The sequence below is a fragment of the Anarrhichthys ocellatus genome, unplaced genomic scaffold (assembly GCF_004355925.1).
Source record: "Anarrhichthys ocellatus isolate YVR2014 unplaced genomic scaffold, GSC_Weel_1.0 scaffold77, whole genome shotgun sequence".
Taxonomy (NCBI): Eukaryota; Metazoa; Chordata; class Actinopteri; order Perciformes; family Anarhichadidae; genus Anarrhichthys; species Anarrhichthys ocellatus.
This window is the reverse complement of record NW_022280107.1, coordinates 104,093-120,288: the sequence shown is the minus strand read 5'-3', so window position 1 is coordinate 120,288 and position 16,196 is coordinate 104,093. Positions and strand designations below refer to the sequence as shown.

Below are 16,196 nucleotides of genomic sequence, written 5' to 3'. Positions count from 1 at the left end.
CTCCTCTCTCCTCTCCTCTCTCCTCTCCTCTCTGTGTTGACTTCCTGAAGTTCAGTCAAAGTTCCGTTTGGTAACGTTTCCCCGGCGTGTTGTTATCTTCCCAACAGGCTGCTGAGTTGGCAGAGTTCACTGCCAGAATCGCTCTGCTGGAGGAAGCCAAGAGGAGAAAAGAAGACGAAGCAACAGAGTGGCAGCACAAAGTAACAGAACCCGTTTATACGTATAGAAATAATAACTTAATGTTTGTGTGTGTGTGTGTGTGTGTGTGTCTGGGCTCATCATTCTATGCTTATATTTTTTTATGCAAAATCTAGAAATTATTATCAACAACTCTGGGTAGAAGTCTCATTATGTGGAAGAGAAAAAGACCCAAAGCCTGGCTCAAAGCCCTCACTTCACAATAATCATAGTTAGATGTGTGTGTCCATATCGTCTGTATCAATGTCTGTAAACTGTCAGCTGGGTTTCTCTCTCTGAACGTGTGCATGAATGTTCTTCACAGGCTTTGTCAGCACAGGACGACCTGGAGAAGACCAGGGAGGAGCTGAAGACGGCCATGACGTCTCCGCCGGCGCCGGAGCAGGACGAGGAGGACGAGACGAGCGCCGAGGCGAGCGCAGAGCTGCTGCTCAGCGACGGAGTCGGCGACCGCAGCGAAGAGGAGCGCGTCACGGAGGCGCAGAAGAACGAGCGGGTCAAGAAGCAGCTGCAGGTAGATTACGTCATCGATTAGAGCTGGGCGACGATACGGTGTGATCGTTCATCGTCTTTCAATGGAAGCGATGGACACATCAGCTCGTCTGAATAGATATTAACAAGCACAAATAACTCAAATAACTCAAATATTTAGTTTTTACATCAGTTTATTTCTACTCGGTTCAATTCAATTAACAAACTAATATTTATTCACTTTTTTGTTATAATTTTTCTTGAAACTGTTATGTTCATTTTGCGTAACGTTATGGTTCGTTTTTAAGTTTTTAATTTAATAAAAACATATTTTATATATTTGTATTTATTTCACACAGAAGTATATAAAAAGAGTCTTTACCGTGTGTTTTTTACATTAAGACTATTCATTGAACCACCAGACGTCATGCTTAATATCGTGATACGTATCGTCAAGATGTGAAATGATCGATAGCAATTATACCATTGTATCGATACCAATCCCATTGTTGATTATCAGTATTGTTATGCTTTCACATGGTTACAGTCATCGATAGTGGTTATTTGCATAAAAACAATTCAAATGGTTAGAAAATAAATGATTTGCTTTGATGAAAAACAATTATTGTCATTCATAGTTGAAAGTATATATTTTAAGCAGCTTAGAGCTAATGTTAGGAAGTTAAACAGGTCATAATTCAGCTCTAATATCTATTTCATATTACTGTGAAATCTACTTCAAACAGCTGTTTTTATTCTCGCCAAAAACTACATTTTACATAATTACATTTGATGAATTTACCTTCTATAGTGATCATTTCTACAACACATCATGATACAACCTTATAAAACTGTACAGCACAAATACTGTTAATAAATATAAGTAGACAAAGAAGGAGACGTCTGTCTGAAAGTAGACGATTCAAACACACACCGAGACAATTAAAATGCATTTCGGGGGTTAAGTGCAGCATCAGGTGTTTTCAGTTACTCTGGTTGATTAGTACTCTCCTCAGGTTGAAGGCAGGCGGAGCTGTGATGGGAATTGAGGGGGTCACAAAGGTGTGATTAGTCCAGCTGTACCAGGTTCAACAGAAAGACGTCCACGCAGGCCTGAGATCAGTCAGATGAACTGGAAACACCTGTGAGGCTTCAGAGGCTTTAAAAGTGAGACAAACCAGCCGACACTAAAACGCTGCTCCAAAGGAAACGCGTCCACCAGAGCCCTGGCGTCCGTCAGTCTGACGTGACAGCCTTTCATGCAGAAGGAATTATTTGTAACCTTCTGTCAGAATGTTTCTTCATGCTTCACAAGCAAACCGCAAAGTGTCGAAACAGTTAGTGTCACATAGAGAAACCAAGGATGCAAACAGCTTCTAATATTAATCTAGTCTCCTTTGTGTTGACACAAATCAGAAGTTGTTGATTCTTTAGGATCTTAAAGGTGCAACGACTTAAAGGGGACATTTCATGCTCATCTTCAGGTCCATACTTGTATTTTGGGGTTCTTCTAGAACATGTTTACAAGCTTTAATGTGAAAAAAACCACATTATTTACCTCACACTGTCTCTCTGAATGTACCTGTATTCACCTTCTGTCTGAAACGCTCTGTTTCAGCGCCTGTCTCTTTAAGACTCCCGCCCGAAAAACGTTTTAGGATCTAAGAAGCCCTAAAAAAAACTGACTGGGTTTTCTTATCGCACAGTTTCTCCAGAAACCCAAATGTTTACATGCAAGTTAGTTTGTTATTAATGCACATTACTTGCTTAGACCATGAATCATTCAGTTTATCATCTTTCTGCTACACATACAGATGAAAACGCATCAATATTCTTCTGTCTTCTGTCTTCTGTCTCCTGTCTTCTGTCTTCTGTCCAGGCGTTGAGTTCGGAGCTAGCCGAGGCCCGAGACGACACCAAGAAGACCCAGAACGACATGCTGCATGCCGAGAACGTCCGAGTGGGCAGAGACAAGTACAAAACCCTTCGCCAGATCCGCCAGGGCAACACCAAGCAGCGCATCGACGAGTTTGAGTCCATGTGAGCCGGGAGAGACGGTTGGTCTCGTTGCCATGTCAACGCCTCACTTAAACCTCGTAAAGCCCAAAAACCCGCCGCCGCCACCAGCAGCTCCTGCTGTTCGTGTTTCTATCCGGGAGAACGAGCGGCTAATGGGCTTCGTAGCTTCAGCCTCGCCAAAGCTCTGCCTAGCAGCGGTTCGGCCAATCACACCGCTACCTGCTTTTAGAGCTCCGCCCCCTCCCCCCCCCAACCCCAACGAAGCACACGCCCTTCTAATTCCGAAGGAAAGATAGCAAGCGGCCTCTCCTGACATCGACCTGGGCAGTTTCTAACGCTCGCATGTACGATAATTAAACGACCGCTGGAATGATGCTTCTTACTCGACAGAATGAAACGGCCGTTTGTAGCTTGTTGATGTTGCCGGTACGCTTTAATATCTGTATCTTACTTTTACGTCTTATGTCATCAGTTGAACAATTTAAATAATTTGTTTTAAAAAGAAACAACAACAAAAAAAAGCCTTATTCGTCTTATTTCCTCCTCCAGTGTTACTGTTTGTGATTTTGTGTTTGGGAAAAGTGAGCTTGTTACGTTGACTTTGATCTGTTAATAATAACATCAGATAACTTCTATAATCTCGACTCGCTGTCAATGAAGACAATTATGGAAATTATAGAATTTATTCATTAAAGAAACTAAATCCGAAGTTCACAGCATTTATAAATGCCCCCCCCCCCTCAGGCAAACACCGTTAGCTGCAAGCCGCCGCCATGGAGGCAAAAGATATGCTCTGAATTATGTAATGACCACCTTTTGAATACAAAGATGTAAAATGAATGTTTGACCGGATACAAATAAATCTTCGCTTGAGAAACAAGCTGCTGATGTCGCAAGCGGCCTAAAAAAATCCACCAATACAAAAAATAAAGTAGATTGATCCATAGATGCATCATCACCAATTCATTTGTAGAATTATACATAGTTTGTTCTGTAGTTTTCATTTATTTGTGAATCTGTATTTGGTCAGAACATGTTTCTTAAAGAATTTGTGCAAAATCAAAGAAATATTAGTAGTTTGTCTACATCTGTAATGAAGCTGTTTATTTATCTACACAACATCAAACCACAGTTCATCCATCAGCGTCCTTCAGCAAAATAACATCGATCCAAAAAGCAGAACTCACGAGGAACACGTGGAAAGCTTGACTCTGGCTTTTATTGCTCACGTTTACATCACACACAGGAACAGTCAACACGTCTCATTCGGCCACAGTTTCACAGATTCTGCAGGTTTGTTTTCCCTGCTTTTGTTTTGGGTTTTTATTTCCTGGAGCTCAGTTGAGTTCAACACGCCTGCAGCACAAACGTCTGAAGAGACCCCACCCCAAAAGTCTAAATAAAAGAGGAAAAAGTTTTACAAAGACACAATTAATAACAAGCTAAAATTCATCAGTGGAAAAGCAGTCAGACAATTTTGTGTGAATCTCTCAAGTTTCTTTTCTTTTGTCTTTTGCTGAAATGGATCATTTGTTTAGAGCGGGCACATTCCGTACATAAAGGAGTCCCTTTGAAGCGATGCCTTTGTGCTACTTGAATTATCACAGTTGTACGTGACGGCTTTGGACAATCTTTTGGAATGAAACTCTTCGTCTTAAGCAGGACAAAGTGAAACAGCAGCAATGGTCAAACACTTTAATATTTTGGTTTCATGTGACCACCACTGACCTGAGCAAAAGGGGAAACATGTGAAAAGCAATAAAACAGCCTTTTTACTTGGCTTTGGTCCCTGAAGAGGCGGCACATTAGAAATAAAGGCGGGAATAAACCGTGACAGACGGGGTCGCTGTTGGCATTTTACATTTCTGTCTTATAGATTTAGACCATTTGAGGTCAAAAGAGCAACACACTACACAAACAGCAGAGTATCTGTCCAGACAAAACCCACACATGACTTCACAAAGGTGTGTTCAGACTAAATGTGAAGGTCGATCACATGACGTGATGCCGCAGGATGTGAGAAGAAGTTATGAACACGCAGCAAAACAGGAATATCAGTCAGCTCCTGTGAGTCAGTGTGGGACACAGACGGCAGCACGGCAGCGACCCTCATATGTTCTTAGATAAATAGCAAATGAACCGAAATAAATTGCCGTGAAGAAAATGTGATGTCACGGTGAGAAAGATGGAAAATCATTGTCGCAGTTTAAACAAAGTCACATAAATGGGACATTTCATCACTTCACCGTAGGACGATCACAGGTGTTCCTCATCAAATGAATGATCTCCTTTAAGCTGCCTTTGTTTCTTGGTCCCAGCCCACTGCTGCACCAAAATAACCACATATATGCAGTTTGTTATTCAAGTTGTTGACCACTTTCCCGTACAGTAGAGGAGCGGCTAGATAAAATGTTTTTTAAATATCTGTTACTTATTCAGTCTGTCTTTCAAACTCGGTGACGACTGGATCTGGAACGATGTGCCGGAGCCACGTGGACGGAGACTGGAAATGAGTGCGTCCACCCGTCTGTCATGTCTCGATCACTGCCAATAGCTGGAGCCGACTGTAACCTTTCCCACTGAAGACTAAAGCCGGATGTTAGTGGGGTTTTGCTCACTGATACATTTTAAACAATACTTGCTGGCTTCACTTGACACACAAACAACTGAATTTCCGCAGCTGAAGAACTTCACTTACTGAACGTACAGAGAGGACTAAACACGGATCAGAGGCTCGAGGAAAAATAACACTGCAACGGTGGTTAGTTTTTGCTCGGTGGAATCATATTCAGTCTGAACACTCAAGGAACATTTGGGGAGAAAACCACACACAACATTAGCGCAGTTAGCAAAGTGAACATCCCCTTATTCAGCAACACTGACGACAATCTCTTCCTGCAGGTAAACATGGACAAACAGCTCTTAACGAGTTCATGATAATAGAAACATAGTGTTTGCCCTTATACACTAAATAAGCTTTTTTTTATTATCCACAGGAATGTTAACACAACACCTTTTTAGAGGTCTGTTTAGATTAAACTGTAGACGAACGCTAGCACACGGTGCCAGCCAGAGAGAGAGAGGAACCAACTGACGGACAGGAAGTACCGAGGACTTGTTCCTGAGACCTTCCAGACTACAGCACAGCCCAGAGAAGAGAGCTCTTCAAGTCAGAGCGCTTCAAGACAAGAAGGAAGAAAGCGTGTTTGTTTGCCCTCTGGGAAAAGGCGTCGAAAAAGATTTGGAGGTGTGGCACAAATTTGAGATGCAAGCTCATTAAAACCTCATTACTGCACTTTTATTCCAGCAGTGTTCAGGAATACTGTTCCGAGGTTTGAAGCTAACAAGCTAACAATGTGTCTCTTTAGAAATGAGATGTCACCTTTTAGCCACACCTCTTAAATCTGAAGACCTTTAACATCATATCCGCTCCTCTACCAGGTTTGTGTGGCTACACAGCACCATGCTCTCAGGTTGTGTGGCTACACAGCACCATGCTCTCAGGTTGTGTGGCTACACAGCACCATGCTCTCAGTGCACTGACGGTATGAACTAGAACTGTTTCCAAAATGTCTCTTTCCTGCACTGAAAACATATATAAATATTGGGTAAGTACCAAAAAGGTGACAAAGTTTGCCACAAATACTCAAAATATTCAACTCGAAATATTTTCTTGTCTTTAAATATTCTCATATAAAACAATGATCTTGCTTATAAAAGTTTATAGGATACAATTTGTATCAACAAAGAGCGGCGTCATCTGGCTGCTGGATGTGAACCAGCAAGAGTTGGTTTGGATCTATGAACCCATAATCCTGTGAATAAGAATAACAAAGCGCTCTACATCAACACAACACAGAAACACAGCGAAGGAGAAATGCTGACACGCAATTAATGATAATAATCCCATTTGATCAAACTGTTCACTGTTTGGACATTTCATCGATTTAATGATGAATCGATTTATAACAATAATGGACAGATTCATTGAGAATGATGCTGATAATATTGCCGTCCTTGGACTGAAGTTATTAGCTCATTGATGTCTGAGGTAATCCTGGATGGTTATAACTTAATTTAGAAAGGTAATAACACTTTTATTTAGTTATTTTTCTTAAAATCGGAACCAATGAGTTTCATTTAACCGATGAGATTATTAATGCCTCTGAGAAAAGTTGTTCCCACGGTTGTCATGATGGAATAAGAACCTGGAAATCTTGATTTTAGGAACGTGTTTCCCAACTCTTGCCGGTGTGTTCCTGTCTCTTACTGCAGAGCTGTGGATCTAACCGAAGGGCACAAACCAGTTTCACCCTGTTTGAGCGGGGAACCCTCATCCTGGTGTCACCACGGACAAACAAGACCCTGTGTCTAATTCACACACGTAAAAAAGATTTAATAAATTAACACATATTCTTAATGATAAAATACCAACAATCTTCTTTTACACTCAAACATTCCTGGAGCTCTCTACAGCCACCTTCACATGATTTAGAATTATAAAATGTTTAAAGATGGAAAAGAACAGAAGGTGTGCCTAAAAAAATAATTCTGTACTGAAACCTGCTGAACGGTGAAGTCAGCTGAGCGGGTTATCCTAGCAGAGGAAATAAACACAGCTCGGGGTTTTCGAGTGGAGTTTTTGTTATTTTCTTTTGTGGGTGCCGCTTGAGTTTCACTTCCCTGTCGGGGAAATCCACCAAATCTGAACGGCCACCTGTCAGTTCAGAAAGAAACCATTGATCCGTTTGTTGAACTAAATTTAAGCCTTAAGTACGGTAGGAATATACCAGCAATGCATGAAGAACTTCACGTTTGAACATATATTCCTTTACCCCATGCTATCGTCTCAGTGACTGAAGAAACAGAAGTATTTCACTCAGATGGAAAGTAGGAATTAGAGTTGTATGTGTACCCTGATATGATTGCCAAAAAAAGAGAAAAAAACAGCTGTGGAAACACAGCAATAACAAAACAAAGTGCCAAAAACAGAATAATTTAAAAAAATATGCAAATAACTTAAAATATAACAAATAAATTAATTTAAAATGAACAACACTGTCACCTTTTTAAAATGCACTAAAAGCCTCCCGAAGCAAAACCGGTGTCTTGATTCAAAGCTTGAGCTCAATCATGCACATTAATCCCCAACCTTTCCTGATCTTAAGTGCTGTAATAGCAGGCATATTTATAGAATAAAATGGCAATTTGGGGATTTCCCTTTACAAAGATACCATTAAAATTAATGAGGCGACTTCCCTGCAATAAAATTAAGCAGTGCATTAACAGCTGTAGATATATGTGCTTTTGGTTTGCTTCTGCCCAACCTGACTTTACCAATCAAGACCATTGCAAGAATTAAACCTGCAGCCCAGTTTATGATGAAGCTGTAAGCTTCACCTTCTGGCCTTCGTTCAGGAACCGTGCTGCGATTTCTCCATCAGAATCACAGCCGCGAGCTCCTGAGCATCCACCACATGGGGGTTCCTGATCATTACCATCCTCACCAAATCAGGAGGGAAGATACGGCACAAGTTAACAAACACCCTCTCTCTGAGGTCCTGGTATCGACCCAAGGCAGGGGGCTCCTGGTGCTGGGGTGCCGGGGACAGGTGGCTTTTGTGAGCAGTGATGGGTGGAAGGGACAGCTGGGGGAGCGGTGGGAGACTTGATGCTGAAAGGCCTCGGGGGGATGAATAGGTTTGCCTGCCCCAAGGAGAGTGCCAAGCCTTCTCGAGGACTTCCGGGAGGCGCTGGAAGGCATACGGATCATAGCAAGGCTTCGGGGACTGCTGGTAATGGGGGTCCCAGTTTACCTCATGCTGTGGTTGTTGGTTTAGCCCAGAATGGTTTATTTGGGAATGAAGTGGTGACCCGTTGTACACTTGGGAGTCCTGGAGCCCACCTTCCTGCCAAAGGGAGGCCATCAAATTGCGGCTGAGCGGGGAGCCCTGAGAGTGGGAGTGAGCGCCGGATGCTTGCGGTGGTCGAGCTGGGAATTCCCCCGGGAAGCTGCTCAGCAACGGATGCTGAAGGTGTGGTGGGAAGTAAGCTGAAGGGGACTTGAATGGATGTGGAGGTACAAGAGAGGGAACAGAAGCTGGAGGGTCTTCCAAGCCAAAACCATGTTGTCTCCGCAGTGCTTGGGGAACTGGATAGCCATGAGGAGCTCGGTGGCCCAGTCCAGGAGGAACGCGGCTCACAGGGTGGGCGTACTGGCCAGGGCAGTGATGGTGATGGTGGTGAGGATGGTGGTGGTGATGGTGGCACTTGGGGCCGTCATCTAACAAGGGGTCCGGGGAGAAAGAGTCTGCGCTGCATTCACTGCTACAGTCCGACAGATGCAATCCAGCTCGCAGATCAGCCGGGAGGAAGCATTCGGGACTTTGTGGCACCACCAGATTGAGGCTGGAGTAGGCCTTCACCAGAGAGCCGTAGCCCAGCTCTGGAGACTCACATCTGTGGTAAGTTTCAGCCTGGCTTGGTCCAGAGACTCCAGCAACCCTGGAGCTGCCTCCACCATTTCCCACAGGGTGCTCCCATCGGTCAAAGCTTCCAGACCAAGGGGGTCCGCCCGGAGCAGGATATCCTAGAAAGCTGCTGCTACAGCTACTACTGCTGCTGTTGCTTCCCCTACGTCCTTCCACTTTGGACTGCATCCGAAGCCTGTCCTCCAAGAGGTCGGTGAAGGAGCTGCGAGGGCTGGGGTTCGACTGTTTCTTTGGAGTGCCTCGACTTCGCTCGGCCTCGGCCATTCCTTCTGGTTGACCGGAACTTTGTCTCTTCCCCATCAGGGCATCTTCCAGCAGACCTCTAGAGGCCACTGATGACATTTTGGCACTAGCACGGAGCTCATCAGCCACGGAACGCTGGGGCTGGCTGCCCCTTTCAGGGTGGTAAAACTTGCACTTGTGGCCATATGTGCACTTCTTCCCTAAAGGATGGAAACAGAAACGTATTTGTCAATAATGTGCTGGAATGAATATATTTTATGGCATCAGTGCCATTTTATTTTATTTGATTTGTGTTAATTCCCCTGCTGAAAAGAAAGGTCATCATCTCTAGCACAATAAGTAAATTGTTGAATAATTTAGGGGTCAGTCTTTAAAAAAATCTAAAATCTATTTAGAAAAAGAGCGCAAACGCTTTTACATCCTTGAGAACATGGAAACAAATTGAAGCAGACAACAGCAGCAGTTATTCTTTAGTTTAAGAAACAAATATGTTATCGGTTCATTCAACTGCTTGAAGTGCTCCACTGACACAAACAGAAGTGCATATTGTTTTACCATAAGGACATGGCTGCTTCCTGTGTTCAGCAATAATAGGCCTCTTCCTCATGAAGTTCTCCAGACTGGGTCCATGTCGTCCCAGTGGGTCATCTGGTGGCATGAACCTGAATACGCAGTTAATAGATTAAACCCCAAACAAACATATCGTCATGACAACAGATCCCTGAAATAATACAAGACACAAGTATCTTTACAGAGGCGATGATTTGATCAGTGACACCAACGTGAAGATAAGTAATAAAGATCAAAAGAACACCGACGAGGAAATGAAAGTGTCGGCCAAGTAAATAGGAAGTCCTCAGATAAATTCCCTGCAGAAATGCATTGTGCAAATAGTAGTCTGAGGGATATTGGCTCGGTTACAACATCTTGAAGTGATCTTTAGTGGTTGGAAGCCACACTGGACAAACAACCCATGTCTTTGACAAAAGTAAACCTTTTTTTATGGCTTTTGCATTGCATTATGCATTTTCCAAATCAGATGCCACATTTTCTTCTTCAGAGTTTTTTAAAAATGCTTTCCTTCCATTGAATTATGGCAAAGGATTTGTTCATTAATAAATTACCATGTTCACTTTACGTCACTTCAACTTTACTTCCTTTGTCACGAGTTGCTTACTTGTCATTTACGAAGGAGTACATCAGCAGACGCTCATCGATGAACTTCTTCCACTCTGGCTTCTCATTGGCGAGGTCACGGTAGTTGTCGTTGGAGACAATGATGCCCTCTGACTCGTAGGCCAGTTTGACGATGAAGCGGTCGTCGTAGCAAACCACACGGCGTCCCTGCACGCGGCGCGATGGAGTGAAGACCAGGATCTTGTCCTTCTCCAGTCGCCGTAGGATCTCTTGGTCTGAAGACAGAGAAGGGATGCAGTTAAACACAAAGAAGAAGATAAGAAATCAATCCCAAAGCAGAAGGTTTAAGCTACATCCTTTCGCTTGTTTACAGTGTCATTTAACTGTGAGTTTGAGTCATCGCTGGAGGCTTTAGTAGCTCTTACCTGTGATGAGAGCATCGGGGCGTGACTGCTCTTTTCTCCAGGCAGGAACAAAAACAGTGATGTCACGGTGACCTCGCTCCAAGAACCAATCAACAGCCAGCTGGATGCCTTGGCAGGAGAACACTTCCTTATTTCCATGACTGCAGGAGCAGAAAGACACGTTGAACAATCAGTGATGCCAAACAAAAGAGTTGTCTCAAACACAAACATTTGGAATTGAAAACCTAATATCAATCTGAAACTGTTTTATTTTGCTGACTAGAGCTACACCACAGTTTGTTTTCATCATTTATTAAACAGGAAAAAATGTTGCAAAAGTTCACAGTTTACAGCAGTTAACAATATTGTTGAAGATGTGAATATGTTGAAGTGGTATTCATATTTTTAAATTAACATTAAAAAAAATGTAACATAATCCTTGCAGTACTCCAAAATACCCCTTGGGGTGTTTTGAGAAACACAGCTTAATTAAAGCTTTGGTTGTACTGGCACATGGCAGATTTAACTTTCAGTGCAATTACTAAACCTGTTTAGCCGGCAATGTTACAGTATGCCATACGCTTATAAGGTTGCTATCTTGGCTACTTGAGCTACTGCAGCTTAGCTGCTAACAACAGACAGATAATTGATTGTTCCTTTACTTGATGCAGTCATCATGTAAAAAGCATGTGCAAGTAGAAGGCAGTCTTCCTCACCTCATGGCTACGTTGCTCCCATCCACCACGACAGGCCGAAGGTTCTCTTTGTCCTCCAGCAGCTGGGCCGGACACAGCAGCCGACAGGAGTCCAGAGAGGAGCTGGAGGAGGAGGTGAAGGAGGCCAAAGAGGACGACAAAGAGGAGGAGGGAGACTGGGAGACGGTCAAACCTCCTTGTTGCTCCATCTCTGTCTTGGTTCCCAGTTTCACCAGCTCACCCAGGACGTCGTTGATGAGTGCGTCTGGGCCCAGTTTCCTCAGCACCAGCAGCACCAGCTCCTCGGAGTAGCCCAGCTTGAGGGCAAATTCCACCTTGCCGCGGTAGTCTGTGACAGGGTTAGTGGGAGGCGAGGTCTCCGGCTGTGGGGGGTCTCCAAGGGATCGGTTTGGTGCCAGGTCCAGCCTGACCGTCTGGAGGACTGAAGAGGACTCTTGGTGCTGCAGGTGAGGCTGATGAGGGTTTTGAGCTTCAGACCCATTCTGGAGCCGTTCATCGTCACTGTCAGAGAAGTTACTGCAACTGCTACTGCTGCTGTAGCTTGAATTAGTACTGAAACTTGTGCTGCTACTATTAATACTGTCACTGCTGTTACTCGGGGCACCAGCTTTGACCCCTATATGCCCAGCACCCGTCACTGTGTTCAGCCCCACCTGCCGCTCAGCACCTTCCACGTGGAGGTAGTCCAGATCCAGCCCCAGGCTGAGGATGTGGCCTGTTCCATCCTCCAGATGGTCCTTCACTCCCATGAAGCTGTCTCATACATCCAGCTCCACGACCTCCGTGACCTCCCCGGCACCGGACAGACCCCACCGTTACAGCTGGTAGCTCACTGACTGGTCCTTGGACTGAAGCTTGAGAGAGACACAAGAAGTGGTTAAATTCCTGAGGACTGTGAGAAAGTGATAGTATCAGGCGGCAGCCTCCGCTTCTGTAAAGTGAAGTCAAAGCTTCATGTGTTAAAGCTGCATTCTCTCTAGTGTCCACCAGGGGGCGACTCCTCTGGTTGTATAGAAGTCTATGAGAAAATGTCCGTCCACGGCTAATATCCCATACTACTGGACCAGCTGGAAAACATCCGGTGTATCAAGTGTCTTAAAGCTGCATTCTCTCTAGTGTCCACCAGGGGGCGACTCCTCTGGTGTATAGAAGTCTATGAGAAAATGACTCTACTTCTCTCTTGATTTATTACCTCAGTAAACATTGTAAACATGAGTTTATGGTCTCAATCTCTAGTTTCAAGTCTTCTTCAATACAGCATGATGTTCATTTAGTACATTATGGTCCATTTAGAGTCACACAGACCATAAAGCAGGGGATGCTTTAGGACGGGGCTACACAGTGATTGACAGGTCAATACCAGCAGAAAGCTTTGAGTCACTTGAAAATTGTCAACTCAGGGAATTTCACACCACAAACTGTTCTGAGCCCACATGAATATATATAGAGATATTTCATTTAGATATGAAAGAATAAGTCAGGTCTAGAGGGTGTATTTATTTAGATACAATCAGTTAATGGTTTTCCAAATACGTTAAAAACTGCTTGTATGACTTTATAACCGTATTTACAGCTGGTATTAACATGTCATCTGTTTCTGAATATCTGATCTGAGTCAGGTGTAAACTTACGCAGAATAGATGAAGGTGTGTGACTCACGTTGTGATCAGATCTCAGGTGTAAAAGCATTCATTCTTAAGATCAACAAATTAAAAAGGTCACCTTACTCTGCTTCTTCCTGCCATCTCTTCAAGCAAGCTCTGCAAAAAACAACCTACGGACACCCTCCTCATGAGGAGTCAGCCAGCTCCACATTCACACAGCGAGCTCTCACAGCAGCATTGACAAAACAAGAAAGAACTTATTAATGCAGGTCTTCAATGCAAAGTCCCGGGATGATGCAAACACTGAACTGTAACTGGAGTAAATGCTTGATGGAGCTGAAAACAGACTTTAGAGAAGTAAAAAAAGGGCAAGTTGAGTTCTGTAACCTCGCCTCTCTGTCCTCCCACTTATTTGCATTTTAGCAGCTCCTTTGACAAAAAGCCATCAGTTAGAGGCCAAATACCAGACACCTGTGCCAAGAACCATGCATGTCCAAGTGACAGCAGAACACAGCACTGAGGTCCATGAACGCTCCAGACTGTGGCAAAGAACATGATCTTTTACAGTCACGCAGGATCATGCTGCTAAGAATACAAGAAAGGTCGTGAATGGATCATTCATGATTTAACTGCTTCTCACAAACACAATAAATGGCACATGCATGTATTTTAACAGTTGCATGAGAATAACACGGTAACACCACCGTGTGTCATCTAACAGACACTTATAATGTCTGCATGCATTCAGCATGATGGTTGGTTGATGCTCAACACATCTGTGGTGCATCGGCTGCAGGATAACAGACATTATTCTGCTGTATTCATTTATATACGTGCAAAAAATTCAACAATGAGGCCGGATAACGTGCAATTTAATACAACAAAGTGATCCTCAAAGTGTCGCCTCGGATGCATACTGTAAAATTCATGAATTCTTGATTTAAAAGTTCTTTATAAAAAAACTCATCTGATCATGAAAAGTAATGTTTTAAAGAGTCTCCAACCCCTTTTTATTTTTTAAACTTACTTACTACTCATCTGACATAAATAAAAGCAACAGTTTTAAATGAGTTGAAGGGAGGGACGTATCAACATCTGAGGATGTGGTTCCCTGATTATAGTTGAAGTAACTGAAAAACTTCAATCAGATGAGACTCAACACATCTTTTCTGGTTGCCTAATGGTAACAATGTAACTTTAACAAAAACAAAAGACACGAACAAACAGCTTCACTTATGCAAAGCACCTGAAAATAGCCTGAGGGCGAAATCCTCAGAACAAATGAGTTGCCGTTCCGGTTCGACCTGCAGCTCCACCAAAGAGCAAAGTGGGAGCTGTGAGCTGCAGGTAAACATGTAGATATGTGTTGCCTACAGGCAAGGAAACACCTCATTTGCCTATAAGATGAGAGAATGGTTTATTTTACTGGAACTACGTCTGAAGAAGTGTCCAGTATCTTATCTTAGATATTGTCTTATCTCATCTTAGTGAGCCTGTTTAAAGAGAGTGTTGCATCATGGGTAGAGATGCTGAGATGCCTTTTTTTCCTTTCCTTACGGATTACGATACCTATATATATACTGTATATATATATATATATATATATATATATATATATATACTATCATTATTGTTTACCTAACTCTGTATGGAAACTGAACTAAACTTCCAAACTAAATATTTTAAAGGTAGCGGTTTTGCTGGTGGGGATTTTCCAGAGTAAAATATGACCAGATTGCTGACAAATACAGTTTTGTAAGTAGTGCCTTACCAAGTCACATTCTCCAAATTAAATAATAATAATAAAAAGAGAATAATATAAAAGTGATGTTAATGGAATTCCATCAGATTCTTTAAATATGAAAACATGAGTGAGTCATGAGTCATGAGTCATGAGTCATGAGTGAATGAGCCCTAATGGTCTCCACGGATTGGTTGAAACAAAGAGGGATGTGTTGCTTTGTGACCTCTTTAGACAAACAACACGTTACACCTCACAAACACACCCATAACTACATACACAATAACTCTTCTCAACAAAGGCTTTAAGCTTCCTTAAAGGTTCTTAATCCGCGAATCTAGTTCAGACTTGTTTGCTTGATGCATAACTTTCCCTCGTACAACATCGGGGCTTTTGTTCATTGTGTTGCAGATCATCAAACATTGTGAACAATGGGCAACAAGGTCATTCCTCCAGTTGCCTCTACTTGTCTCTCTGCTCAAAGGTCTGTGCATAAAGGAATAGAAAGTCATGATAACTGGATTCAGCGCCGCTAACATCGGCTCACACCACAAACAACAACGGTGTCATGTATGTGTTTGTCTGACAGGTTGTTTATCTGTGGAAATACCCTTTAAGGGTACTTCCACAGCATCAGACTGCTCCCAGGTCTGTGAGAGACGTTGTCACTGCAGGCCAACTCAATGAGAGCACTAAAGGATCTCAACCAACAACACTTCTGATTGTCTAAGATGCTGCTTTTGGACAAAGTGGAAGCAGCTCAGTTCCACAGCTGTTTGGATGGTAAAGCATCCTGATGTTTGCTGAAACTTAACTTCAATCTGATGCAGAAGAGACATGAACTAAGACAAGACAAAGAGTGCAACATAGAAGGGAAATGGCAGGAAATAAAGTGAGACTGTGTGATTAAAAAACGCACCAAGTTCTCCCTGATTCTCTGGAGACGCTTTAAAGACATTGAGCCTCATTCACAAACAAATGTGTTCTTAAACCGAGTCTACGAACATTCAAAGCATCAATATTTAAAACCGTTTATTAATGCTTTGGTCAAGTGTATTGAATATGAAATATGACAACCTCTAATCCTCACCAAATACTGCAAGAATTAAAAATATTCAACTATAAAATCTGAGCGTCACAGAGTTTCTTTGTTAAAATGTTACAGAATCAGT

At 42.9% G+C, this 16,196-nt stretch overlaps 2 protein-coding genes across 2 annotated transcripts; one reads left to right on the top strand and one right to left on the bottom strand.

Moving 5' to 3' along the window:
* Positions 1-6: 6 nt before the first annotated feature.
* On the top strand, positions 7-3,209 carry LOC116397973 (radixin-like). Its single transcript, XM_031873923.1, has 3 exons — positions 7-200; positions 503-712; positions 2,549-3,209. The coding sequence occupies exons 2-3, from the start codon at positions 557-559 to the stop codon at positions 2,711-2,713; spliced, it is 321 nt and encodes a 106-aa protein (XP_031729783.1). The 5' UTR covers positions 7-200; positions 503-556; the 3' UTR covers positions 2,714-3,209.
* A 4,544-nt stretch (positions 3,210-7,753) lies between these two features.
* Positions 7,754-12,428, bottom strand: LOC116398023 (ribonuclease ZC3H12A-like). The gene is made up of 5 exons (XM_031874000.1): positions 11,680-12,428; positions 10,985-11,124; positions 10,600-10,834; positions 9,978-10,084; positions 7,754-9,622 (listed from the first exon to the last, which is right to left on the bottom strand). The coding sequence occupies exons 1-5, from the start codon at positions 12,426-12,428 to the stop codon at positions 8,103-8,105; spliced, it is 2,751 nt and encodes a 916-aa protein (XP_031729860.1). The 3' UTR covers positions 7,754-8,102.
* Between the last annotated feature and the right edge of the window lie 3,768 nt (positions 12,429-16,196).

Excerpts from the sequence above, each read along its gene's own strand:
- LOC116398023 (XM_031874000.1), bottom strand. The coding sequence starts at position 12,428 with ATGGGAGTGAAGGACCATCTGGAGGATGGAACAGGCCACATCCTCAGC. Across the intron at positions 10,835-10,984 it reads CCCCGATGCTCTCATCACAG|ACCAAGAGATCCTACGGCGA; the intron begins GTAAGAGCTACT and ends CTCTGTCTTCAG. Across the intron at positions 9,623-9,977 it reads GAAGCAGCCATGTCCTTATG|GGAAGAAGTGCACATATGGC; the intron begins GTAAAACAATAT and ends TCCATCCTTTAG.
- LOC116397973 (XM_031873923.1), top strand. The coding sequence starts at position 557 with ATGACGTCTCCGCCGGCGCCGGAGCAGGACGAGGAGGACGAGACGAGC. Across the intron at positions 713-2,548 it reads GGGTCAAGAAGCAGCTGCAG|GCGTTGAGTTCGGAGCTAGC; the intron begins GTAGATTACGTC and ends TCTTCTGTCCAG.